Source organism: Nyctibius grandis, chromosome 25, assembly GCF_013368605.1.
Source record: "Nyctibius grandis isolate bNycGra1 chromosome 25, bNycGra1.pri, whole genome shotgun sequence".
Lineage (NCBI taxonomy): Eukaryota > Metazoa > Chordata > Aves > Nyctibiiformes > Nyctibiidae > Nyctibius > Nyctibius grandis.
The window spans coordinates 7,225,981-7,252,580 of NC_090682.1; the positions used below are offsets into that span (position 1 = coordinate 7,225,981).

The following is a 26,600-nucleotide window of genomic DNA, read 5'->3' on the forward strand; positions in this document are numbered from 1 at the left end:
ACCCGTTACCCCCTTCCTCCCGCAGCGCCGCGGCTCCATCGGACCGGTGATGCCAGCATCGCCGCTGCCGCAGCGGCTTCGGTGCCCGGATGGGGAGAAAAGCAGATCGGCAATTGTAAGTGACACGTTTGTGATGATGCAGGAGGGTATTTTGCTCGCCAGCCCCCGGGGAGCTCGGCCCCGACGGCTCGTCGGGCTCAGCCAAATTGCCCAGGCGCGTGAGCCACGTCTCATCTGTGGGGCCCGCTCTGACGCCACGGTGATGGGCTGCCGACAGCACCGGATCCTTGCCCGGATCCTGCAGAGCCCCTAGTCCCTTGCTCGGATGTCTCCGTTTCGGGCGTTGAGCTGGTTTGTTCCTAGAAAGGTGAAATCTCGGTTGTACCGGCACGAGGGTGTGCCGGGAAGGGCGCCCGGTGCCCTTTGGGCCGGCTCCGCTGCCCGCGCGAGGGGACGGTGCGGGAGCTGCGCCCAGCGAGGGCTTCGGGGGAAACCGCGCCTGGAAACGCCCGTTTCCTCCCGGTTTGAACCGCACCGGCAGGCGCGCAGCGTGCCCGGCCCCGCCGTTGTTCCGAGCCCTTTCTGCACGGTTTTCCCCCGGGCTGCGCCCAGCCCGGAGCGTCCCCGGCTGCGGGGCCCGGCCCCCCGAGCCGCCCGTGCCCGAGCGCTCGCCCCAGTCGCCCGCCAGGCACGGGAAGACCCCCCGGGCCCCGGGCACCCGCCGTCGCTGGCCGTTGGCTAACGATCGGCCCCCGGCGCGGCGCGGTGCCCGCAGCCCCGGCACCACCGCACCACGACGGGCGCGGGCGCTGCTGCCCGCACCCTCGCCGGGGGAGAGGGGCTTGCACCGAAATCGGTTTGAAAAGGCTATTTTTTTGTTGTTGTTATTTTTGTATTTTTTTAAATGTTTTTATCTGTGAACGGGAGCGCCGCGGGGTCAGGGAGCTCCCTCGGCCACCCGGGGCTCGGTGCTGCTGCTGCTGGGTGAAGAAAGGGGGAGAACAGGCCCCGCGGAGCGGGGGATGCTCGGGACCGGGGGGGGGCACCGGGAGGGGACACCGGGGCTGCGCGGGCGGCTCCGCCAGGCGGCGGGGTCGGGGCCGGAACCGGCGCGGCCGCGCATGCGCGTTGGGCGCCGCTCGCCGGCGGCATGACGGCCGAGCTGCAGGCCCCGGGCGGCGGCGGCGCGGTGAGACCGGGGGGCGCGGGGCGGGGGGTGCTCCCGCCGGCCGGGGATTGCGGGGAGGGGGGTGCTCCGGCCCGGCGGGGGCGCGGGGAGGGGGGGTGCTCCTGTCCGCCGCGGGGCCGCGGCTGCTGCCGGCCCGCCACCCCCGCCCGCCCGCCCGGGCCCCTCGGGCCTCCCCGGCCCCGCCGCCCCTCGGGCCTGCGGCCCTGCGCGGGGAGGGGGTCCCCGCGCCCCCCCAGTTGCGGGGCTCCGGCGCTGCCCGCAGGCGGGCGGCTCCCGGCGGCCTGGCGTGCCCTGTCCCGGGTGCACCGAGTGTCAGCGGTTTCATTTCAAACGGTCTCGGGGCGCCCGCCCGGCCCTCACGCGTTGTTTGCCTGTAGAGCCGCGGTGGGGGTTTGTTTTGCAGGGTGCGAGCGTCTGCTCTGCGGGGAGGGCACGGGTTACTCGGGATGATTGTCTCTTGACAGCTCTGCAAAGGGCAGGAATTAGTTTTCTCCTTTCCTTGTTGCTGAACCAGCCTCTTCTGATACCCATTCACAATGAGTGTTGCTCTTAAACTTCAGGGCTCTGCATAAATCGTCTCTAAAAGGAGCCGGCCCCCAGCACTAAGAGGGATGTGAGGCTCGCTGCTCCTCCACAGTGCTCTCGAGGTCGGTGTCTGCGCACAGGGGACTGCAGCCCGGCGTGTCCCGAGTTTACGCAGGGGTCCGTGCTTCTCTGTAGCACCTCTGCGCTCTCAGGACACGAGAGAAAGGCTTCTGAGAGGCCAACGTTAAAGGTGTAGGTGGGAAGAGGGTATCAGCCCTTTCGTTGTGTGTTTAGAAACTGCGTTTGTGCGGCAGCAGTTTCCCATTTGCATGGGGACGGTGTCAGGACAGTGCTCCGTGTGCAGGAGTGCGTCTTGATGGAGGAAGAGTTCGCTGGCCACCGCTTCGTGCCTCGATGGATATGGGTTTGTAAAAGCCTCGCTCAGGAACGCGGGCATTGTTCCTCCTGCCGCCTGTGGGGTTTTATTCCTCTTCAAATCCATTTCCCCTCGGTGATAAAAAGCGCAGCTGAGGTGCAGAGGCTGTAGGCCGTGGTTCTGTGTCCCTCTTCTGCGCCGCCACCCTCCTCCTCGCACGCCGTTATTTCTGGAACCCCCTTGAACTCCCGCACTACGCTTGCACCCTTCCCCGCTTGCAGTTTCTCATCAAAACAAAATACTTCTGAGCGCAGTGAGTCCCGTTAGAGTGAGGAAAATGGCAAAACCTTTCTGTTTCATCACTCGGTGGCCTGCTGTGTAGTTTTTATCTCCAGTGCTCTCCTTCCTCTCACCCTCTTGGTTTTGTACTCGTCTCGTGTTGCTGTAATTTAAAACTAATAGCATTTTGGTTTGGGGTGTTATTTTTCCAGCAGGTAGGACTTCGGTTTGGTTTGGTTTTTCAAGTGCAGTATGTATTAGCAGCGGCGGCACGCTGGTGTTAATTACCAGCTCTGGAGCTTGTCTTAAAGCACCACGGCACGTAACCTCAAAAAGCAATCAGCCAGACTAGTTATAGCAACAAAAGCACGTGCGCTCCCCAAAAACTTAACAGAGCTGTTGTGCAGAGTGTGGTTCCCGGTGGCTTTTGTGGGCTGCCCGTCGGCCGCAAGCCTCTCAAAACTTGTCGTACGGGATAAGCTCTTCGCTGTTAATACAAACCTTTCTTCTCAAAGGCTGACTAAAATTGCACTGGAAATCATTAGAATATCAAGTGGTAACTCAGAGCGGTGGATTGGTAATTAGCTTTTATGGTTACAGCAGCCTTTGTGAGTCCTCCTTTAGGTGAAGCAGAAAAACCTCTGAAAATCATGCCCTGTCCTGCCTCGGATTTCGTTGTTGTAATGCGGTTTATTAGCGTGGTTGGGTTTTTCTTTTTCCTCCAACGGAAAAATATGCCCTGCAGCATTAGGTGGAGTGAGCCGACAAGTGCGCTGCTCGCTAAGGTAGCAAAATTAGCAACATGATATAAGTGGTTTGCCTTTGTGGAAGTACGCTCGTCCTGAGCCTCGCACCCGTGGCTCTTTCATCGTGTGGTTCCTCGTCGTGCCGCTGGCTGGCCCTGAGGCTTTGCAGCACCTCGCGGCTTTTCTCCGGACTGAAGGAGTGCACAGGATGGGTTGCAAGGGGTGTGTGCGTGCACGCACGCACCTCTTTGTGTAAAAGTTGAGCAAAAGTGGTGTTTTAGGTGGGACTATCACAAATAACTTGTCGGGGGAATTCTCACCAGTAAGTAATTAGGATTTTTTTTTTTGTTTTAACTACTGATACAGATGCGCGCTGTCTTTGCAGTGTTTGCGCATGGAGTAGCATCCATCAGCAGTATGGACGGATGGCTCAAAAAGTACTTGACTTGCTACGCACTGAGTGGAACTCTGTAAGCATTTTTTTCAAGCGATAGAACCAGTCAAAGAATAGGTTGGTGGCCATGGCTTGGAGCCTAGAGCCAAACCTCCGAGGGGCCTCCGTGGTGGGGGAAGGAGAAGCGACAGCAGCCGCTCGGGCCCTCATTCTGACACCTCATTGTCAGTGACACATGGCATGCACAAATGGCATGTGTGGCCAGGCTTAAAATAGCCCCTTGCCGATGCCCTGCGAGCACGCGGCCTCCTTATATGTCCCGCTGCACATGCTGCCCTGCCCGGGGGGGCTGCCGTTGCCACCGCAGGTGCGGGGCATCCCACGGGGAGCAGCGTTCCCTCTCGGGCCTGCCGACGCGCTCGTGAGGATGCAGCGGGTCGAACGTTAGCCTGTGTATTTAGGGAAACAAAACCCGAGTACGATGTTCGAGCTGATGTTGGTATCACCGTCAGGCAGGTGTGGCTGGGGTTGTGTGTCCATCCGTCAGTAAAAAGGAAAGAAAGAAGCAATGCTCGGGTGAGCCCTCGGCAAGCCTTGCAGAAACAGCTTGATGTCCGTCCTGGTCACCTTTTCACATGAGCTGTCTTTGTTTCTTGCACGTAGGATTGCCAGATGCTTGTAAACCAGCTGAAAGAGATCACAGGAATTCAAGACTCGGCTTTCCTTCATGCGGCTCTAAAGGTTTGTGCCTGTTGTCGTTGTCCTGTGGATAGGAGACCCCTGAACTTGTCCCAAAAGTCAGGCAAGTTTGGGCTCTCTCAAAACGTGATGCAGGGGTCGGACGTTCGCCAGCATGTCTGTGGGCTGATAACGAGCTAGTCTTTGCTAAAATAGTCAGCACGTGGCCTGTGAAAGCGATACCGTGTGTGCTGCAGGGAATAACTGGGTTCAGGTAGGAGGTGAAGGGTAGATCCTCTGCTGTTTTCCTGCCCCGCGCTCGTGCTTCATCCCGGTGCACCCGTGAGGCAAGGAGGTACGCGAGGCCAGCGTATGCTGGTGTCCGCAGGGAACGTGCAGTTTGGGGTGCGTGTGTATTCATCCACCTTTGAAACAGAAACCCCACGCTAAGCTGAGAACAGTTCGTTTTTCTAACAGTAGACCTTAAAATCTGTGCTGCAGCAGCAGCACGTGCTGCGCTAAAACATGGCAAGCGTGTCCTGGAAGCTTTGCTCCTACGGGGCTGTTATCTGTGCGTTATGGTAAACACAGATTGCGTGGGTCAGAGGAGGTTTGTCTCTGTGTAAACTGCTTCAGGAGTTCCGCACAGCTGCAGTAACGTCGGCAGCTTGGTGGTTGTCTTGCACATCACCAGAACAGTCGTCTTTGCTCCAAAGCAAAGGGATGCACTTCAGGCCCCCTGCAACTACTCAGATCTCTTGTGAGGGAAATGAAATTAGTTAATGGAGTCTGTATTGTTCTAGTAATAAAGCCAAAGTGCTTTCCGACAGAGAAATTCTAGCCGTCGTTATTGGCATTTTTTACTGCTCTTGTCACCAACAGACGGCTCTCTGCTGTGGCCAGAGAAAGCAAAGTTGGTGGCAGTGTGCCTATCTCTAGCACGAACGCATCAAATGCCACGCAAATGTCAATGAAGTAACCCTGGCACTCTGGATTGTTTTCCCCTGTCCTTCTGCTAGGCTGCTAATGGAGACCTTATGGAAGCAGTCACCTTCCTGACGGAGGAGCACGCTGAGGAGCCGGCTCGGGACGCGGCTGCCGCAGAGCCGTCCGCGTGGGAAGGGAGCGCCGTGGGCAAGCAGCTCCCACAAAGTAAGCAGTTCATCTCTGCTCTCCCTGGCAGTTTCTCGTGTTTCGGGCTGAGCCGAAAGGGGAAGTATCGGTCCTCCCTGCTTCTGCCAGTGAACCCCTCCGGCTCCTGCCCTGGCGGCTGATCTGGTTTTGCCAGCACTCGCCACTTGCCGCAGGACGGCTCAGGGAATTAAACCCTCCTGGTGAAGGAGAGCTGCCTCCAAAAGGAAAGTGACTTAATAGTGTTTTAATAGTGCTTGTAGGTGACACATCATAGTTACAAAGCTGTGGTCATTTTACGCAGCTGGTCTTGGCCAACGCAGAAAACCCAGAAAGCTCCTGAAGCAGAGCGAACGGAGCAGTCTGAGAACAGCTTCTTTAAACCTTTTTGCTAATGACACATCCCTTAACTGGAGCTTTCCCAAGTGATATTATCACTGGACAGGTTGACAGTGCCAAAAATGTGTGCTGGGAGCTTTGAAGCAACACCCGGAACAGCGCAGCTGCCCTTTGTTCCCCTGTGTAAGGCTTCCACCTCTTCCAGAACTGCTCATTTTCCTTTCTCCTACAAGGCTAGCACAAGAAAAGGCTCATAGCTGAGCATCCTGACACGAGGAAGGAAGGCGCTTCTGTGTGATTGTGCCAATTTTATTGAAATCCTTTATTTCTCGAACAGTGTCAGTTGTCAGCACTGATGTCAAGGCACAGCAAATAGAAGCAGCTGTTCCTGTTCCATTATTTCAAGACATTTGAAATGTTCCCTCAAGCTCTGGATTTGGCTGTGAGGAAATCTGGCCAGTACACAGCTGCATGGTCTGTTCTGTTCTCCTCATGCAGCCCACTCAATGGCTTTTTAGGTTCCCTGGCATGATCTAAGCTACAAGGATTTGTATTTAACACTTGAGCTAGAAAATTATGCTCGTGTGCATTGAAAAATCGTATTTGTGAGGTGTGACATTTTCTAGAAGTTCCCTTTAAAGAAAACGTTTGTCTGCTCCTGATGGAAAACTGATCAGAATGCTGCCTCCTCTTCTAGATGTTACTGCTGCACTTACCCCTAACAACAGAGGCGACCTCTGCGCAGCCGGCACCTTCAAACCACTGGAATCGCCAAACGCTCGGGGTGCAGGAGGAGACGCTGCTGAAAGGTCAGTGGGTCCGTAAACTGGTTTTAGTTTTCCCAGGTATCATAACTGGGTTCTTAAGCTGAAACTGGCAAGCCAAACATCAGTCGCTTACCAGATGTGCACCTGCTGCTTTTAGAAGGTGCTTGGGGTGACCAAGCTGGTGAAGGGTCTGGTGGGTCTGACCTACGAGGAGCGGCTGAGGGAGCTGGGGGTGTTTAGCCTGGAGAAGAGGAGGCTCAGAGGTGACCTTATTGGAGTCTACAACTACCTGAAGGGAGGTTGTAGTGAAGTGGGAGTCGGCCTCTTCTCCCGGGCAACTAGCGATAGGACAAGAGGACACAGCCTCAAGCTGCGCCAGGGGAGGTTCAGGTTGGACATTAGGAAGAATTTCTTCTCAGCAAGGGTCATTAGCCATTGGAAGGGGCTGCCCAGGGAGGTGGTGGAGTCACCATCTCTGGGGGGGTTTAAGAAAAGCCTGGCCATGGCACTTAGTGCCATGGTCTAGTTGCCATGGTGGTGTCAGGGCAATGGTTGGACTCGATGATCCCAGAGGGCTCTTCCAACCTGGTTGATTCTGTGATTCTGTGATTCTGACATCTGCTGCCGGTTGCACTGGGTATCACCCGGCAGCGCCCGGCTGTAGCCTCCCGCTTGTGACTAGAGGAGGGCATGATTCCTGTACTTCTCGAGAATCTTGGTGAGGTGGTGTTTTACAGCACGCTGTGCCTCTTTTGTGACAGGCCCCAGGAAGGGCGTTCTGCTGAAAGCAAAAATCGCTCCAAAAGGAAACGCTGTGAAGTCTGGAGAGAGAACCCCAAGCAGAATGACTGGAGAAGGGTGGGTGACTGGCCCGTTGGAATGAAAAACATCGGAAATACGTGTTGGTTTAGCGCTGTCATACAGGTAAGCTGATAGAAAAGTTATTCTGGAGTTGCTGCGGTCTCGGGGTCAAAATGTTTGTCAGTAAGGAATACGCGACAGCTCCGTGAAGTGGTCATTGTGTGCAGATGAGTGAATGTGACCATGCTCAAAGGAGACTTCTGCTTTGTTTGATACGATTGTGGTTTATTCTGGGCACGCACAGAAGGAGCCAAAGAGCAGCTAAATAGACTTTGCGTAAAAATAGATACAGCTGCATCTAATCTGTGTGTACGTGTGCGGGGTGTTTTTGGTGCAGCAACGTCTGAATGCTTACCGAATGAGAGAAGCTCGACTGGCAAATGAACCGATAATTTAATTTTACTGCTGTTATTGTTGGCTCCATAAAACATGGTGTATCATATTCCAGTTAATGGAATGCACTGGCATAGATGCTTGAAGGAATCAGCAACTAGGCGGCATGTATTGTTAGCGATAACCTAAACAAGAAGAGGCAACAATAAGTGGCACCAAGCAGATTTGTCTCTTCTAACCATTTCACATCAGCAGATAGACGTTAATCGGTCATATGTGTCCAGCTTTGAGAGGAGTAAGAAAGCTTCAGTGGGCTCCTTTCTCACTGTGACTTGTTCCTGGATGCTTTTTCTAAGCTTGCCAAGACAGAATATAATACTCTTTCCTCAAGTGGTTATATATCTCCTAAAAACAGAAGGGTGAGAGTTTGTTGGTGGGTATGAACATGCTGGTCCAGCACACAGGCTGCTCGCTTTGTAGATGTTTAGTTAGTAACACAAGGCCGTCAGAGTTAGACGTTAACAAAAAGGCTGTCAAGTAAAAGAGTGACAACAAGGCATCAGATTGCAGTGAGTCACATCCTCACGGTTGCTGACTGGTCTTTCCCTCTCCTTTCCTTTCAGTCTCTGTTTCAGTTGCCAGAATTTCGGAGGCTGGTCCTCGGGTACTCCCTCCCACAAAACGTGCTTGAAGGTTGTCACAGTCGCACTGTAAGTTTTCATTGAGTAACGCTGTAAAGTTTCCCTCTGTTGTGGTGTACTCCTCTGCTTGTTCCCTAAGCAGGTTTAATTTGGGGTGGTCTGACACTCCTGTGCCTATGTCAGTGGCTTTCAAATTGTCCGTCTGCGTTAAAGACGCATTTGAGAAGTACTTTTAAAGACAGAATCAGTGTAGAAAAAATCAGATCCTTCTGGTAGAACTTACCCTTAGAGCTTCTTTCTAACGGTGGTGCGGGGAGAAATTAGTCCCATAAGACTTATTTGGTGGCTCCAGATTGTTCGTTTCTTTGCACGCATGACAGAATGACTGGTGTTAGGGCCAGTCTTTAGGTCCCTCTAGCCCCAGTGCCTTCTGAGAGTGGTCAGCAGAATGTACTTAGAAAATATTCAGAGAAAAAGGCATACATAGAATTATCCTTCGCTTGTTATACCATTGTAGCTTGTGGCCGCTGCCTTTTAAGAGCCTTTGCCTTGCTTGCTTTCATGTGTGCTCTTGATACTCTAAAAAACCCAAAGTGCAGACAGAATCAATTCATCAATTCACCAGCTTTGGCCGTTTGTTTTAGCAGTCACTACTTCTGGCACTCTTTTCTCTAAATGTTTTGTTTGGGTTAAATTTTTGTCCTGTGCATCCATCGGGAGACCAGATTGCTTCCAAGAAGTGACGCTGCATGTCTTTGTCCTTTTTAACGTCACCTCTTTCCTTGGTTGTTAGCCTCCCTCTTGAGGTACGTGCTTGTGGTATTCTGTAGCACTTGGTTTTGAGATGCTGCTTGTCTGAGTTGCAGGAAGGGTTTGGCTTTTCTTCTTTTTGCGATGCAGGGAAAAAGAAATATCACATTCATGCAAGAACTTCAGTGTCTGTTTGCTTTAATGCTGGGGACACGTCGTAAGTTTGTAGACCCTTCCGCAGCGCTGGAGCTCCTGAGGGATGCGTTTAGATCCACGGAAGAACAGCAGGTAAAGCCCCGTTAAAAAGCCTTTTGCTTCCTTCAAAACAGCACTCGCAGCCACGGCAATCCTATTTCGCTATTGCTTTCAGAGGCCTCTTCCCGTGTTTGTCAACTGACAAGCAGCTGTCCCTGTGTCGTTTAGGCAAAATGTACGTGCTCGCTAATTAAGCAGCCAGCGTAACGGAGCTCTACCCGGTGCCATCTGGGTAGTGGGGTAGTGATCACAGTAATTCCCTCTCATCTAGTTTTCAGATGAGCAGAGTGTTCATTATCGGTCTAAATCAGCAGAGCACTCGAGTTTCACGCTGCTTTCAGCGGGGTAGGTACAGCAGCACCAGTCGGGTCGTATTCCAGTAGGTTTGTGAGACGATTCGACCGCGAAAACGCTTTCGGTTGGCGTTACGTTTGACTCTCGACTTTTGTCTCTCTTCTAGCAAGACGTGAGTGAATTTACACACAAACTACTGGACTGGCTGGAGGATGCGTTCCAGCTCGCTGTGAATGTCAAGTGAGTTTTTTGTGATCTCGGGAGCTGGAGCTGACACTGAGGAGAAGCAGATTTTAAATGCGGCGCCTTAATAAACAAGAGGGCTTTACGTGACCCTTTGGAGTAAATGACAGAGTTCTTCGTTTACTGAGGATGATGCTCCTAGAGCTCAAAATATGCTTATGAAGTGTTATATCTACATTTCCTGTACATAAACATAGGACTTTATTCAGGGCCTGCAGAGTAAAGAAGCGTTTTAGGGCAACTCAACAGAAATGGTGTACATAAAAGATCTGGTTTTTTGGAACTGCGTTTCAAAAGGTAGCAGCTTAGCTTTTTTTTTTTCTTGCCAGTGTGTTATTATGTGCTTTTGAGTAGGGATGCAGATGAGAAGCTTCCTCTGTATTGTGCTCGGATAGAAAACTTTACTTTTGACTGTAGGAAGATTCCCAAGTAAAGGCTTAGATTATGACTTGGGGCTTCTTTTGTGGGCTATGGCTGCAAATGGGTGTGTGCTTTTTCTTTCTGAAACAGGAGCCCCGGGGACAAATCTGAAAACCCAATGGTACAACTTTTCTACGGGACTTTCTTGACTGAGGGTGTCCACGAGGGTGAGTGGTAAATTCACTTTTAACTCCTTTGAGTGTTTTGATCTGTAGCAGTGACGACACCGGATTTTGTCACGTTCCTGACGAAATCGCCTGGTTCTTTAAACTTGCAGACAGTCCTCTCGATAAAGTTGTCTGTAACATTTATAGTCTGTCTTCTGAAAACGTTAGATACTCGCGAGTGCTGGTGTATTTGAAAGCACTTGTGTCTGAGGAGGCTTAACCCTGACAGAGGTGTACGCAGAGCTGCGTGCCGTTGGGTTCTTGCAGGTAGCGCCTCTGACTGGTGCTGACAACAGACTCTTGAGTTAAGCAGAATTCTTTGTTCTCTTAAGCTCCTTCGTGGGTTTTGTATCCTTTCCATCCTCCAGGCAATACTTTTTCCAAGATCGAAGCCTTTGGTCAGTATCCCCTTCAGGTAAATGGTTATCGAAACTTAAACGAGTGCTTGGAAGGAGCCATGGTGGAGGGAGAGATGGATGAGGCGACAGCATCCCAGTCAGTGAAGTACGGACAGGAGGTTGGTGTTACGTTTTGTTCTCGAGCTTTCATTGCCTGCTGCAGAGAAATGCAACACATACAGCGCAGAGGTGTCTCAGTGTATTTTGATAACTTTAAATGGCAATTGTAAACAACCCCTAAGAATTGAATACAAAATATTTTCTGGGTGCCTGGAATCACATAAATGTACGTTAGCGTTACGTGGTGAGACACTAAGGCTTTGCTTGTTGGTCAAGATGTGTTGTCCTATGTAACCAGTTCAAGGAGTGTGTTTGTTTTAAATTAAAAAGGTAAACATCTGCTTCTGATGCAAGTGTGATAAAGTCTCTCTCTTTCTGTTGAAGCCTACCTGTACCTGAGTAGGGGGAGAACCACTGCCTCCATATTTTCGGAGGGTAAAAGTACAGTGCTTAACTCTATGGTATGCCATTTGCAATTTGTATCTTTCTCCCTGTTACAGTGTGTGTTTATTTTCTTCTCATTTTCACTCTTCTGACTGTGCTGATTTTTTTCTCTTTTTTTTTTTTTAATTTCACAAATCACAAACCAATCATAAAATACTTAGTTGCAGCAAAGTAGAAAGTGAAGGTGGACCATTACATTCAGCATCCTACATGTGTAAGACCAGCCGAGAAGTTAGCTTGGAGAAAGACTGGGAAATAATATGAAGTAATTTGCAAAGGTGTCCGGTGTAGAGGGAGCAGGGAAAGGTATTTCAGTTCTGTGAGAATGTCTGAAAAATGCATTGCTGGGGTTGAAACTAGCAAAGGAGAAATGAAGTCTTGGGCAGGTAAGCCCTGACTGACTCTGGACTCAAATGTTTGTTTCTGGCTCCCCTGGTTCCTGCCTGAAGCTGTTCAAATGCCTTTACAGCAGAAGTAGGTGCAGCTGGTGTAGGCTGGTGCCAGAGACAAAGGGACATGGGGAGCTAATTGGGCATGCTCTTTTCAATCCAAGCTTTTAGGTTCCTGCAAATCCTTTTCTGAAAGATACGGGAAATTGGACTAATCATGGAGATGTTTTAATCATTCTTTGTCTGTACGGATAGAAGGGAAAGGTGCTGGCTTTATTTCTAAGAAATGTGACTGGAAAAACTCTGCATCTTAATTTCACTTCCTAGGATGTCGTGACTAGAGGACTGCATGATAGGGGACATAGAGAATAAGGTGCATTTTGTCTTTTGGGAACGTAGGTGAGTGTACTGAAGCTCAAAGCATCAGTGGGATTAATGAGAACTTACATTTCTCCTAGATAATAGGTGTGTAAATCATTCCTTCTGTTCTTATGTTCTCTTGTTCTGACATTGGGCTTCTTCTCAAAAAGCTCTGCTACCTGGGCATTTTCTTCCAAAGTTGTTTTTTTTAAATAATTAAGAAAATACACCTTCATTGTAAATATTTCAGACCTACAAAGGTGCTGGTGCAGTTTGGTGTGGGGCGGATTTGTTGTGGCAGGAACCCGACATGAATCCCCCAGAGAAAAAACGAGCTTAGTGCGCTCATCCTGAGTGCGGCAGGGAGCGTTGTCTGGGTGGTGCCACGCTAAGGCAGGCGAGGGAAACTTCTGGCCAGGGATGCTGGAAGTGTTTGTGAAGCCAGGAAGAGAGAGAGGATGTGTAAATTCAACCGAGAATTTTTCTCTTGGCATGGCTCTTTGAAAGAGTGTCTGAAACGTACAGACAGTGGGTTGCTTCTCTGAATCTCCTAAATAGCACAGTTTGTAAATGGACTGAGAGAGGGTAAGGAATCAGGTACTGCCTGAGGACTTCTGCTCCGTTCTTCATCATTGCATGTGATCTGCTTTGGAAGAGAGCTCTCTCGGAGGCTCTTAGCTGACACCCAGAGTTCGTGTAGTGTCTGCTAATTTTGTAAAGTTCAGTGCTGGACCCATTAGTAATCCATCGAGCTGGAAGCGTCAGGCAATGAAAAGTAACTTTCTGAAAGCTGTTGTGAGGCTTTTTCACCGTAAAAATATAACGTGGAAGCAGAAATTTAAATCGCATAAAATTGGGCTTTCTGACTAGTCACTCCGTTAACAAAATATGTACTAAATCAGTATGTAAAGATAAACAGACATTTAGGATCAGTCTAAAATCGTTTAGGATCAGTCTAAAGTGTGCCATTTAGCAGTCATCTTAAAACAAGTCCCTCTGGGGGCATTTCTGCTTTTGTTACAGCGCTGGTTTACAAAACTCCCACCAGTATTGACCTTTGAACTCTCCCGATTTGAGTTCAATCAGTCCCTAGGACAGCCAGAGAAAATTCACACCAAGCTAGAATTTCCCCAGACTATTTATATGGACAGGTGAGTTGTGCTGTTGTACGGTACGTTTAAAGCTATTGCTTTCTTGTAATTAAAGACATTAAAAAGGTCGTATGGGTGAGCAAGGAAGGAGTCTACAGTATTTACGAAAGATGGTGGGTGTTAGAAGTGAGCAAATGTCATGTGGCGGGGCTCTGTGTTTCTCTGTTTAGGTACCTCTACGGCAGCAAAGAGCTTGTGCAGATGAAGAGAGAAGAAATTAAGAGATTGAAGGAGAAAATGGTGGTTTTGCAGCAGAAGCTGGAACGGTGAGCAGTCAGCTAGCTTGATTTTTGTGCCCTGGGGGAGCACGCAAATGCCTCCTTTGCAGTCAGCTTTCCAATAGAAGAGCAACTTGTAGAGGAAGGACAGAGAGAACCGGCTTTGTTCTGAGATGTGTGGAGTGAGGAAGTGTGTTTTCAAAAACAAAGTCGTGGGTTTGATGGTTTCTGAATATTGCTGGTGCTGTTACAAGAATAAATTCTTTAAATAGTACAACTGTCCCCGTCAGCTCTGTTGGCAAGTTTCAGTGAGGAAGCCCAGTAATACAATAAAAAGATTCTGTGATTTTTTACATGAGCTGTCTCCTCCAGCTTAGCATTTGGCATTATTTCTTGGAGAAGGAAGGAGATCGATAGCAAAGATCTGGTTTGTGGACAGCCGGGTTTCATTTTCCAGGTGCTTTGTGCAGAAGTCCTTTTAATCAGCAGTAAACTTGCTTACAGTGTTTGTTTTTAAAATGACAGTTCTGGTAGCAAGTGGCAGGCGAAGAGGAGCGCCGGGTCGCAGTAGCCCTGGTGGTGTCTGTGCTCGGTGTGGTTCTGGCAGGCATCACAAAAGCAGTTTATGTTCAGGCCTACGTGTAGCATCCTGCGGGGTCTGGCTGGGATGGAGCCGATTGTCTCCGCAGCAGCCGCGGTGGTTTTGTGACTAGAGCAGTGCTGAGAGCACATGGGTGTTTCGGCTGCAGCTGGGCAGGGCCCCAGCTGGTCCCTTTGCACCACCTGAGTAGTTTTCCTCCCTGCTGTTTTTCTGTTGTCCCTTCAGGTTTAGCCAAACCATCGCATGCCATCATTCGTGCAACATCTTGCTTTTTTTCTGCAGGTACATGAAATACGGCTCTGGCCCAGCCCGCTTTCCGCTGCCCGACATGCTCCAGTATGTTCTCGAGTTCATCACTACAAAGCCAGCTGCGGCTGTTCCTTCTGCTCAGGGCTCTCAGACCACACTCCTGCAGTCCCAAGCTGAGCCTCGCGTTTCGGACGTGCTTTCACAGCAGAATGGGTTAGTAAACAGGATTTAAAATAATTTGTAGGAGCAAACTGCCTTCCATCTAAGTGCTCCTGGTTGGCATTCTAAAATTTGGGCCCTTCACTGCAAGAAAGACCTTGAGGTGCTGGAGCAAGTCCAAAGAAGGGCAGCAAAGCTGGTGAAGGGTCTAGAGCAAAGTGTTATGAGGAGCGGCTGGGGTTGTTTAGCCTGGAGAGGGACCTGGGGGTGTTTAGCCTGGAGAAAAGGAGGCTGAGGGGAGACCTTCTCGCTCTCTACAAGTACCTGAAAGGAGGTTGTAGCGAGGTGGGGGTCGGTCTCTTCTCCCAGGTAACAAGTGATAGGCCGAGAGGAAACAGCCTCAAGTTGTGCCAGGGGAGGTTTAGATTGGGTGTCAGGAACAATTTCTTCACTGAAAGGGTTGTCGAGCACTGGCACAGGCTGCCCAGGGAAGGGGTGCAGTCCCCATCTGTGGGGGGGTTAAAAAGCCGTGTAGATGTGATGCTTGGGGATGTGGTTTAGTGGTGGACTTGGCAGTGCTGGGTTAATGGTTGGACTGGATGATCTTAAAGTCCTTTCCAACCTAAACAATTCCAAGCATCTAAAAGCGGCTTGTCTGAGCACTGGTGAGCACGATGCCGTAACGTTTGAGTGCCTGTGCAAGTACTCAGTCACCGCGTTGCTCGTAATGCGGTTCTGTTTGCCTGGCTATAACCGTGCATCTGGTCTGTTCTTTCTCCTTTTCCAACGGCATCACCGTATTCCTTGTCTAAGCAGCAGTTCTGAGTTATTTGCTCTCTTTGGTTAGGCTACTAATTTCTTTGCTTCATCAACCAGTAAATTACTGCAATATTGGATCATTACAAACCGGGCCAGCACGGTTGGTTTACGCTCTAGATTAAGCTGAGTAAATACATGAGTTTCGTAGTAGTAAGGGAAGGAGTTTTTAGAATTGCTCATTGTGGATCTGTGCTTACAGAGTTCTGTAAGAATTTTAGCTTTTATTTGTCCTGCATTTTAATTTGGGCTGTTGAGGTAGAAGCACATTTCAACGTACTTGTTCTCCTCTCATTTTGTACCATCCTGGAAGGGAAATCCTGCTCTGGCTCTGGAGCAGTTTTTGTTTGCTTTATTTCATCCTGTTTTCCAAAAAGAGAAAAAAACAAGAGAAGGATTGAAAACCTTGTCCACTACTCTTGGATTTTGCTTCGCAGCATACTAGAAAGGAAGGATGCTAGGACGGAAGATGCAGCTCTCCTTTCGGCAAACCCCTCACCGCAGCAGAAGTCGAGCGCGCCGCGCCAGCCTCCCGGTTCGCCAGCAGAAGTGTCCGAGTGTCCAGCTCCTCGCGTGGTTTCCGAGGAAGAGCGGAACCTCGTTCAGACATGTCTGCAGCGATGGAGAAAGGAGATTGAACAAGATGTGCAAGGTTGGCCCCAAATATATTTGATGTGGCTTTTCTCTTGAACGCCAGCCTGGTTTCCCCTCTGTTGCTTCAACTGGGTACATCCTGATCTACCACTGAACTTGTGCAGGCTTCAGCCCCACTTTTAAGCGTGTTTGAGAGTTACTGCATGGCTTCAAACTTGTGGAAGTGAAAGGGGCCAGGATGGCCTGATGAGTAGTCATTAATTTGTATGTATTTCTCTCATCTGTTATGTTCTTGGCAGATCTGAAGGAGTCTATTACCAGAACCAACCTGTCCATGGAACAAATGTACTGTGACCCTCTCCTCCAACAGGTAAGAAATGCAGCTTCGTTGGGTAGATATTAAACTGATGTTGCTGGTGCTGTTTTTTGTTAGCAGCTCTCACTTTAAGTTGTCCATGTTACTGTATTTTAAAAAATCTCTATACTATGATGAAGCAGAGAAAGGATTCTTTCTGAAAACCTTGTTGCCTTTCCCCTTAAGTCAGTTCTCACTTAGCAGGACTTTTACAGGTTGAATCAGAGTCTTGGACCAGGCTGCAGCTATGAACGTACTTGCAGGTTTTGTACAGAGGTCTGACAAAATCATTTGCTGAAAGTAAGTCTGAAAACGGTGTCCGTGTGAACTTGCAGGTTCCCTATCGCTTGCACGCAGTCTTGGTCCACGAAGGGCAAGCGAACGCTGGTCACTACTGGGCCTACATATACGACCAGCCTCGAAAAAGCTGGCTCAAATACAACGACATCTCGGTGACAGAGTCGTCGTGGGAAGAGCTGGAGAGAGATTCCTTCGGAGGCTTGAGGAATGCCAGTGCCTACTGCCTGATGTACATAAGCGATAAGGTGTCCCGCTGTGTTGCAGGTACTGGAGCCAAAACTGCTGGCTCACGAGGCGCTCGTGTGTTGTCTTGTCTCTCTAGCCTGCACGATCGTTGCGTTCCTCAGCTTCTCTTTGGCACAGTTGTATTTTGACAGCACAAGAGACTTCAGCCCGGATAGAAGTGAGATGATTTGCTCTGTACTCTGTTCGTTTCTAAATCCCTTCTAGGGTTGAGGGCTGAAGGAGAAGGGTTCTGGTGGGATTAGGTACCGTACTGCAGGTGTTATTTATGTCTATAAATATTCAAGCTACCCATTTGCCACTTGCAACACGCAGCTATTGCTGGTGGCTTGCTCTGTGACTCTTTATAGAGTTTATGTGACAGTGGTTCTTTTGTAAGGGCATCTGAACCACCTCCTACTTTATTTCTCCCATTTTTATCACGCTTTCTGACTGGTGGGCTTGGTTTTTAGTGATACTGGTCTATTCAACCTAAACCGGGCTTTTTTTTTTATGCTGCCTTTCCTACTGCATTAGTTATTGGTAACAGTGGCTTAGACTTGCAAGTGTGTTTGCAGTGCCAATGTATAAATAGTTATGTGGAGAAATTATCATGCATGTGGCACTATACATGGCAAACAGCTGTAGAAGAACCTAATAATTTCACGCGTGGTTCATTTTGATGTAATAAATAGAAAGAAACAATGGAGAACTGTCATTCTGTTCACTGCTAAATACGGCTGATGAGGATCTGGAGGTTGTTCTTTGTCTGTCTTCCTATGACAGTTCTGTTTCTGAAATGAAGCCATGATTTTTTTTTCTGCCTCTCTTTAATGCCATTTCTGTTGGTTTTTAAGGACGCTTTTACAACGGGTGCATAAGAAATACCTGGTGTAGAGAATAGCCGTTTGCTTTGGAGAAATTTTAAGACTCGTCTAAAGCTGCCACTGCCTGGGTTTTGTGCTATTTTAAAACTGAATACTGAGGTAGATCAGAAAAGTGCTGAGAAATAGCAGGATGACACTGATGCTGTGCAATCCATGCAGTTCCCCACCTTTATCTGCTATGGAGCGTTGTAGATAACGATGTCTCCAGCTGAACTGTGAATTTTCTGGCTCTTGGCAGCGTGAACACTGCTCTCTGTGCAGTGCTAGCCCTTGAGTAAGGATGCGTGTCTGACCTACTCCATCAGCAGGCACTGTTTCTGGAATTTCTCTGTGATAAGTGCCATCCAGTGGTAGAACAGAAGTGGGTTTTCTTTCAGATAACTGTAGATTTGTCTTTGGTTTTGCACTTTTGCTTATGAATCATCTGAAATTACAAAGCTAGTAGAAAGCTGGTTTTTTTTCCCATCCATCCCTGGGACAATTTGATGGTGGCTTTCCATAATACTGTGTGGTCGTTTAGTCTTTCGTGGTGGTCTCCTGCGACTACGTGTTCCATTATATGCCAGTCCTGTCTTTCTTCCAGACAAGGATGATGGCTCAGAGGTTGGACAGTTCCAGAAGGAAGTCGAAGCCTTGCCCCCAGAGCTGAGACACTACATCCAGGAGGACAACTGGCGGCTCGACCAGGAGGCAGAGGAGTGGGAGGAGGAGCAGTCTTGCAAGATTCCTCAGATGGAGCCTTCACCTGCTTCTGAATCGCAGGACCTCTCTTCTGAATCGGGACCAGGTAATACCACGTCTGAATTTGCAAGCCGTGTTGAAACCGGTAACAACCAGCTGGTCAAAAATCCCACCGTGTTGGAGCCTTGCCTGAATTTCTAGATATCTAGGAGAAACTGTTGACAAACCAGCAAAGGCAGCTGGCGGAGGCTCTGGCCTGGCGATATGAAAGGCCGTTCTACTATCTTGGCACGTGCATCCTTCCAGGCTTGTCACCAGAAGGGCTGTTTTCCATTCGTTTAATAGTAATGGGCTCATCTCATTTCACTTCCAGCCTTTTTTTTTTAATAAATATCAAGTAGAAAATGTTCAAGTGCTGTTCCCTGGAGTGGGAAAGTGTTACTTATCAATCCCTGACGGCGTGTGCTGTACCCACTGAAAAGGGGCACGCACAAGCTTGTGGTGAAGTGCCTTCCCCTCTGGGATGAACGCAGCAGCTGGTTAATCCTGCATTGACAAGCTACAAAACGTCTTAGAACCAGAGAGGAGGAGAAGTCGTCTCGCAGTTCCCACTCACTAATAGCACGCTTCTGTCCTGGCAGATCAGTCTTCAGTCTGCGAGCAGAGCGTGCGCTCTCTGGCCTCGGAACACGCCATGATTGCCAAGGAGCAGACTGCCAAGGCCATTGCCAACACCGCCGACGCCTACAAGAACGGCGTTGAGGCAGCTCTCTGGGAGGTAGGTGCTGAGCCCTGGCCCAGGCAGCAGACCCGTTCTTGTCTCAGTATTACTCTTCTTGACAGACCTTTGCTTTTTCCGTTCCTGTGTCATTCTATAGCCGTGCCACCTGTAGCTCGGTCCCCTTTTGCTTTCTTCTCTTTTGTGTTGGTTCTTCTTACTCTTTTTCTTCTTTTTCTTCCTGGCCACAGCCCAAGGAGGTAGAGCCCACGAAGGCCCCGCCAGGAGAAACAGCCCTTACAGTTCAGGCAGAGCAACCGCAGGACGCTAAGGAAAGAGAGCCCGCTGCCCAGGGTAGCTCACAGGTCTCCGAGGTGGAAATCCCCAGTGTGGGGAAGATTCCCGTTAGGTCCGATGCAGACGGATATAACGAGGAGGTACAGATCCCAGCGCAGGGGTTAACACTGCTGGTCATTAACCTATAACTTTGTAGCTAGCTGGCTTGGAGCTTTGCTAAGATTGGCATGACAGTAGTCTGCCATGGAACAACGCTGTTTACAGGTACATTTTCCCGCTGTGGAACTGAAGGCGGCCGGACCGAACTGTTCAGTCGTTTCGTTCCTCGGTGCCGTCAGAAAAGCAGCTCTGTAAAAGCACTCGGTCGTTAGATCTGCACGTTGTTCCTCTAACCCTTCTTTCTGGCACAACTATACCAAAACTGACCCTAGCTCTATTAATTGATTCCCCAGCCTCCTCACTGCCTTCAGTTACAGTTCGGTTTGCTCTCTCTTAACCACTAACAGTGTAACGCCCTGGTTTTTTGCATCTGGCTGTTTAACCGCACTCGTACATACTCAAGCGGCGGTTTGGAAGCTCAGTCTTTGTCACAAGTGCAATTGGATTTCACACCGCTATCAAGACCGCTGCTCCTTGAGTATGCTCAATATATGCTCGTATGAAGTTGGCACGATGACCTGCTCCACCGTAGGCACTGCTCTCCTATTTATATTGCTTAAGAAGATTGAACAGGACCCAGAGGGGCATGGCTGGTGTGCTGTACGTTCTCACGGGTTGCATTTACAAATTCAAGGCTTGGAGTGACCAGCCTGTAGACCTTTCAGTGCCTGAAAAAACCCCGACATGTAACGTGCATGTGATAGACGGAGTAAGTAGTGTACGAGTAAATCACAGCTCTGGCTTATTCCACGATGTCCTTTAAACCTTATCTTCTGGAAGTTTTTTCCTCTCTTCACCATGCCTTCTCTTCTTTCCCTGTCTGTTACCGTGTGCCTTGTTCTTGTTTGTGTTTGTTTTCCTGCTTCCGTGGTAGGTGATGCTGAGTCCAGCCATGCAAGGTGTCATCCTGGCTATTGCAAAAGCCCGCCAGACCTTTGATCGAGATGGGTCTGAAGCAGGGCTCGTTAAGGTATCTTGTTTGTTTGCTAAACCCCATGGTACGGATCTCTGTTCTCGCAGAACGATGAACCTAGGCTATATTGACAAATCGAGAATGTGAAGGGAACCATTTGTGCAGTTTTTCTTCTAGTTGATGGCATTTCTGCTTCTGCTGTCTTATTGTGACAACATATCCCGGGGCTCTAACCAACTCTGAGAGCTTGTAAGACAGATCTTCCTCCCCACCCCACCCCAGGAGAAACAACCATCTTTTGTCTTTTTTTGCTTTTCACTATTTCTTCTGCTTATTCCTTTCCTATTGGCAGTTCTCTCGGTCTGGGTAATAAAAGGCAGAGTGTCTTTGCGTGCCTTCCAGAATCTGTTGTCTAGGTCCTCAGCGCAATCGTCAGAAAATAAACCAGCACTCGTGACATTTTTTTCCAGTCCTGAGCACACTCGCTTACTGTGACCTCTCCTGTAAAGCGTGTCCTCAAGGAACGTGTGCGTTGACCAGAGGGATTTGAAAGAATAAGCACTGCTGAATATTGAAGCTGGTGTTAGACTTAACAGGCAGGGAGATTTAACTAAAAATGCCACACAGGAGAAGTCACCCGTGCTGTCAATCTACAGGGATATGAATCACAAGATCCTCTGGCCCCTTACCACAGACAGAAGCGTATTACAGTCGTTTTCTACAACTCGGCACTTGCCAGAGCATCACCAAAACTGTCTAGGGCACCTATCTGCTGCCCCCCTCTCCAAAAGGCACGTGGACACCCTGCCGCCTTTGAAACGCACACGCTTCACGCGTGTTTGCCTTGGTGTGGGTGCCTGTTGTTCAAAGTTCAGGTGTTGGTGGGCTTCCAGTCGCCCCAGAGCGTACCCCAGCAGCGGGGCTAGGTATTGCCCACGGGAACCTTCGTTACAGGACAGGTTTAAGCTCCGTGTCAGCCGCCGCGGCCTCCCCCGGGCGGAGGAGCGGCCGCGTTAGCCCGTGTGTTCCGTTGGCAGGCGTTCCACGAGGAGTACTCCCGGCTCTACCTGCTCGCCAAGGAGACCCCGACCCCGCAGAGCGACGCCCGCTTGCAGCACGTGCTCGTCTACTTGCTGCAAAACAACGCGCCCCAGCAGGTGGTGGAGCGGACCCTTCTGGAGCAGTTTGCGGACAAAAACCTCAGCTACGACGAAAGGTTTGTGCCGCGGGCTCCGAGGTGAGCCCTGTCTCTTCGGGAAGCACCCAGGCCGTTGCTCTGATTTCCTCCATCTCTGCTTGCATGGAGCAGGTCAATCAGCATTATGAAGGTAGCACGGGCGAAGCTGAGAGAGATCGGTCCTGCCGACATCGATATGGAGGAGTACAAGGTAAGGGAGCAGAGTGCTGCCTGTGCTCCTTCACGCTGGCACAAGCCGTGCTGCCCAACGCAGCGCAGGGGAGCGGGGAGCAGCTTCCCCTCCATCTGCAGAGGGGTGCTGAAGGGGAGAAGGAACAGGCTGGAAATCTGCTGAGCTTGGAGGGGCGTCCGCGCAGTTGGCTAAATTGATTTGCGTGTCGCTTATGAGAGACATTTGAGCCCTTCAAAGGGTAAAATCTGACACACTTTTGCGTCACGAAGGAACGCGTGTGCGTTAGGGGTGATGTGCCCTCTGCTTTCTCCCCACTCCCCACCAGAGGTGGCACGAGGACTACAGCCTGTTCCGCAAGGTGTCGGTGTACCTGCTGACGGGGCTGGAGCTCTACCAGAACAGAAAGTAAGTTCCTTTTCATTGTGTGTTTGGACAAGATAAGCTGTAGCCTAAAGGAAAGGCTACTTTGACAGAACAGCTTCTTTCTGACCCGTGAGGGCCAGCTGGCCTCCGGTCTGGGATCTGAGGCCGGTGGGCTTGCTTTCGGCCTGGCTGACAGCCCTTTCCTGCAGCCAGCCTTGGTTTCCAGTGTCCATATTGGGCGCAGGTACTGGCTCTGATGGTTTCTTCGAGCTGATGGTTTCTTCGAGGGAATTTTTCCCTCTGTGAAGCAGAGCTTTATGTTCTCGTTTCCAGAGATAAGTTTGCAGGAAGGATTGCCATCACTTATTGTTCCCCTTTGGACTCCTGAATTACAATTAAACTGGCTTGAACTGGGCATTATCGTTTGTGTAAACACACACTGTGGAGTACTCCAGACTCCAAGACCTTTAAAAGGGCCCTTTTTTTCTCCCTGCTGTTTTAGAGCCTGTATTTGACAGAAATAGTGCAGCGTGGAGCAGGACAGTGCTGTTTTATGAAGGGTTTGTCACTTGAAAAGGGATTTTTCTAAACTGGCTGTCAGAAATGATTCATGGCTGGAAACAGAATTGAATTCTGAGGTGGTTAGCAGTGACGAGCCACCAAGTTCAGGTGGGCCAGATTGAGGAGGGGCCAGGCGAACGTGTGAGAGCTGCCCTGAATCGACCTAATCTCTGTCAGCTGCTCTGTTTTCTCCCCAGGGGGGTTTATAAGCTAGAAATATGTAGAGGAACTGGAAACATGACCCTGTGCACTTCTTGGAGCGCTCTCCCAAAGTGCAAAGTTCCCAGAGCAATATAGAGAAAGGTCAATGCTGGTGTTCACGCTCAGGCTAAGCTGTACGCAGACTTGGCTTTGAAGGGCCCCCCCCAGGGTGCTCGTTGGGCTCGCTGGGCCAAAAGGAACACTAATTACTTGACGTAGGGCATCTGTTCATCTGTGCTGGGTGAGGAAATAAAGGTTTCCCCGTCGGGCCTGATGGTGGTTACCACTGAGGCCAGAAGGTTTCCTGAGCTGACACGCCTGCCTGCACTGCGGTGGTGACCCTGGCGGGGCCCGCGGGCTGCAGAGCTGCCACTCTTCTCCCAGGTACCAGGAGTCGCTCACCTACCTGGTCTACGCCTACCAAAGCAACACCAAGCTGCTGATGAAAGGAGCCAGCAGAGGAGTGAACGAGTCGCTGATTGCCCTGTACAGAAGGAAGTGTCTCCTGGTTTGTATTGCGGAGCTCTGTGCTTGTGGGAGGGGAGGGGGCAGCCTGGGTGACACCGGCTCCCGTGCTGCACCTCGCTCACCGGCTGCTCGGCGTGCATGGCCCAGGGAACCAGACCGTGCCTTCTCCCCATTTAGGAGCACAGCTAATTAACGTGCTGCACTTTCAGGGAGGGTTTGGATGCTGCTGAACACCCTCTTGGGTTTTAACTCAGTGGCTTCCTCTCTCGGAGCAAAAGATGATGTCCTTTTCCACAGGGGGCGGAAAAGCAGTATAAAAATGAGATTTGTTCTCAGTTCGTGCTCCGGGGTTGCCAAGACCAGTGTACCTGTCTGTCTGGTCCCCATCACCTCGGCTTCTGCCCCTTCCTGAGTACCAGCAGTAGTATGGAAATTCGGGAAATAATAATTCAATGAAAGAAGGTGCAGCACGGCTCCCAGGGGATGTGGGTAAAGGCACATCTGCATCTTGGCGTCCTAAAACCAGAATTATAAACGAGCTCTATGTACTCTGTACATACAGATAGTAAATCAGATGTATCTATATAAATATATATATTTATCTGTTTTCTGTGGTGCGATTCCTGTGATCAAAGGTGGCTGTTCGGCCAGAGCCTGGCGCCTGGTTCTCTTAGTCATTGTGTCTCTGCATGGCCATGGGCGAAGGGGCCGTGCCCTGTGCCTTTAGGGTGCTCGTTATCTGAGGTCCGTGATTGCTTTTTACAAGCCTGTCCCCCGTTTCTCCCTCCTCCCCTAGAAGCTGAACGAGGTGGCAGCGTCTCTGTTCGTCAGCTGTGAGGAGGCTCGTGTGGCAGAGGGCATTGGCATCCTGAACGAGCTGATCATCCCCTGCATGCACCTCATGAACAACTTTGAGGTCTCCAGAGAGGACCTGGATGCCATCGAGGCCATGAGAAACCGCTGGTGCTCCTACCTGGGACGAGAAGACATGGACGGTAGGGAGCGGCGGCCCGCCTCACCTGTGTCGTGCTGTGGGCAGTGGGCAGCGTCTGGGTCGGAACCAGGAGGGAATTCAGGGACCGTTTAAAGCACTTCCTTGGATTCCTGCGCTGTTGGGGTGCTTCTGATCGTGAGGGGGGAGATGTGTTGGAATTGTCCATTGAGGTATGGGAGGATTTAACCTTCTTTTGCACTAACGGTGCGGAGGAGGGATTCCTCTTCCCCACGATGTGAAAGGCGAGTTTCCCAGGAACACCTCAGCGTTACCTGACGTGTTTTGGTGCTGGTTTGTCCTCCTGGATGGAGGGTTCCCCGTAGGTGGCAGGTGAATGCGGACAGCCTTGGTTGTGGGGGCATGCTCCTCTTCCGAGGGAGGAACAGCGGCTGGGAACAGGGCCGGGCTTGCAGAAGGGTGCATGGGTTTGTCATTTTATGGCTGAGTTTTGGTTCTGGATAGCTGTTTTTGGTCTGTATTTCCTTCTGCGGTCTGGAGTCAGGCTCCCACGACTCCGCTCGGGTCGTTTTTGTTCAGAGAAATTGTTCTTGGCCCCCTTGATCTGTGTGTGAAGGTTGGGGAGTCATTACAGGGGTTTTCTTATGAGCAGAGGATAAACTTGCTGTAGGAACAATAAGGCAGAAACACAGCGGTTTGTTGTCAAAATACTGTTGTAAGAAATAAAAGTTGGGTACATTTCTGCTAACACACACGTTCTTGGGCTTGCCACAGTGGCATTTACTTGTAGGAAGATGTTATAGGAGCAGAGGGGGGCTGCTGGCACCTCCCGGATCATGTGGGCTAGTGCGAGTGTGGCCCCTTTCTGCCTGCTCTGCCCCCTCCGGAGGGGCCTGTCCTTTTACCCATGGCCCGGTGGCATCCTGCTCTTTTACCGTTGCGGTGCCACTGACTGTTGCATCCTCTCCCCCCCCGACAGCCAAACTGCAGATGAAGCTGGGCGACTTGCTGCCCCGGCTCCTCGACTGCTCCAACGAGGTCATTGTTCTGAAAGAGCCCCCGAAGATCCGGCCCAACTCCCCCTACGACCTGTGCAGCCGCTTCGCAGCCGTGATGGAGTCCATTCACGGGGCCTCCACCGTGACCGTGAAATAGGCTGCGGAGTCCCCGCCGCGGCGTGGGCGGGTGCTGCGGGCCCCCGCCTGCCCGGGCCTCCCGTGGGGCGGTGTGCGGAAGGGAGAGGGACGAGAAGGGCTGACTCGGATCCCGAGCCGTGTTCTCTGTAAATACGAACGAATAAAAAGCAGCATTGCACTTCTGAGATGAGATGTGGGGCGGTGACGCGAAGGGCCTGAACCGCCGCTCTCCCTGGCGGCACCGCCTGCCGCGGGGTCCCCAGGCGGGCGCGGGGCTGGGCAGCTCTCTGGGCACGGCTCCCTGGGGCTGTGGTGGCAGAAGAGCGAGAGCTGCCCGGGGTCAGACATGAGACCCTGCCAGGCTCCTGCCCGCGGGCGCTGAGCGGAGAGGAGCGGTGCCTCCGCGCTCCTCTGTGGGCGAGCACGCGAGCGGCTGCGTGTTTTGGCCAGGCCGAGCGGGCGTTTGCCTTCTGTGTTTTAACTGGCAAAAGAAAACGTGCAGGAGCCTTCCCCGGAGAAAGGCAAAAGCGAATAGTGGGAGTGACAAGAGGCAGGAAGGGATGGTGAGGACCGTCTGCACAGCTGTGCTGCAGCGACAGCTCACTGGGGAAGGCAGGGCACAGCACCCCCAAGGACGTTCCCTGCTCGCATCGGAGGACAAACATCCTCCTCACCTCAGGGGGATTTTCAGTGCAAGGTTAGCGCTGGTGCCTACTGCCAAGGCTGGAATCAGCTCCCTTTTTGTTGGTGGTGGGGTTCCTTTTTAGTTTCCTTTCTGTAAGAGACACGCCCCGTGTGGGTTTCCTTTTGCGGGCAGCCTGTCCTTGCGTTGGGGCCGCGGCCGTTGTTTTAAACCAAACGTTCGGAGTGCGTGGAGGGGGGATCCTGTTTGTTAGGACTATGCAGATTTCTCTGAAGTGCAATAAAAGCATTTGTTCTATGTTAGAATGAAAAAGCTCCCTCTGTGTTTTTATTTTGTGTGGGTCTTACACCTTGAGGTTAGTCCTGGTTTCAGCATGAAGAAAGGCAGCTGCGGTGGATGAGCTGCCAGCCAGGAGCGCTGCCCTCCGGCCCCTCTGCTTTGCTCCCCTTGATCCTCACGAGGCAGGACCGAACACCCGCCACTCCCTGCGCCACCGGCCGTGCCCCGAGCCCGGGCAGCGTGGGAAGCGCCTGGGGATGCTCTCGCT

At 51.0% G+C, this 26,600-nt stretch overlaps 1 protein-coding gene across 5 annotated transcripts; it reads left to right on the top strand.

Annotated features, from left to right (window-relative positions):
- Positions 1-25: 25 nt before the first annotated feature.
- USP28 (ubiquitin specific peptidase 28) lies at positions 26-26,365 on the top strand. 5 transcript variants are annotated; one of them, XM_068418280.1, is made up of 27 exons: positions 1,132-1,189; positions 3,501-3,585; positions 4,173-4,250; positions 5,207-5,339; positions 6,355-6,466; positions 7,186-7,348; positions 8,242-8,328; positions 9,160-9,297; positions 9,725-9,798; positions 10,312-10,388; positions 10,757-10,905; positions 13,063-13,190; positions 13,361-13,456; positions 14,292-14,471; positions 15,671-15,885; positions 16,127-16,197; positions 16,518-16,746; positions 18,175-18,378; positions 18,914-19,050; positions 19,242-19,427; positions 20,321-20,416; positions 21,397-21,575; positions 21,669-21,747; positions 22,055-22,134; positions 23,239-23,362; positions 24,119-24,317; positions 25,254-26,365. In XM_068418280.1, exons 2-27 carry the CDS (start codon positions 3,541-3,543, stop codon positions 25,427-25,429), a joined length of 3,435 nt encoding a protein of 1,144 aa, XP_068274381.1. In that variant the 5' UTR covers positions 1,132-1,189; positions 3,501-3,540; the 3' UTR covers positions 25,430-26,365. The 5 variants fall into 5 exon arrangements, with proteins under 5 accessions (XP_068274379.1, XP_068274381.1, XP_068274380.1 ...); XM_068418279.1 differs by having other exon boundaries at positions 1,138-1,189; positions 3,482-3,585; XM_068418278.1 differs by lacking the exons at positions 1,132-1,189; positions 3,501-3,585 and adding an exon at positions 26-115.
- The last annotated feature ends 235 nt before the right edge of the window (positions 26,366-26,600 follow it).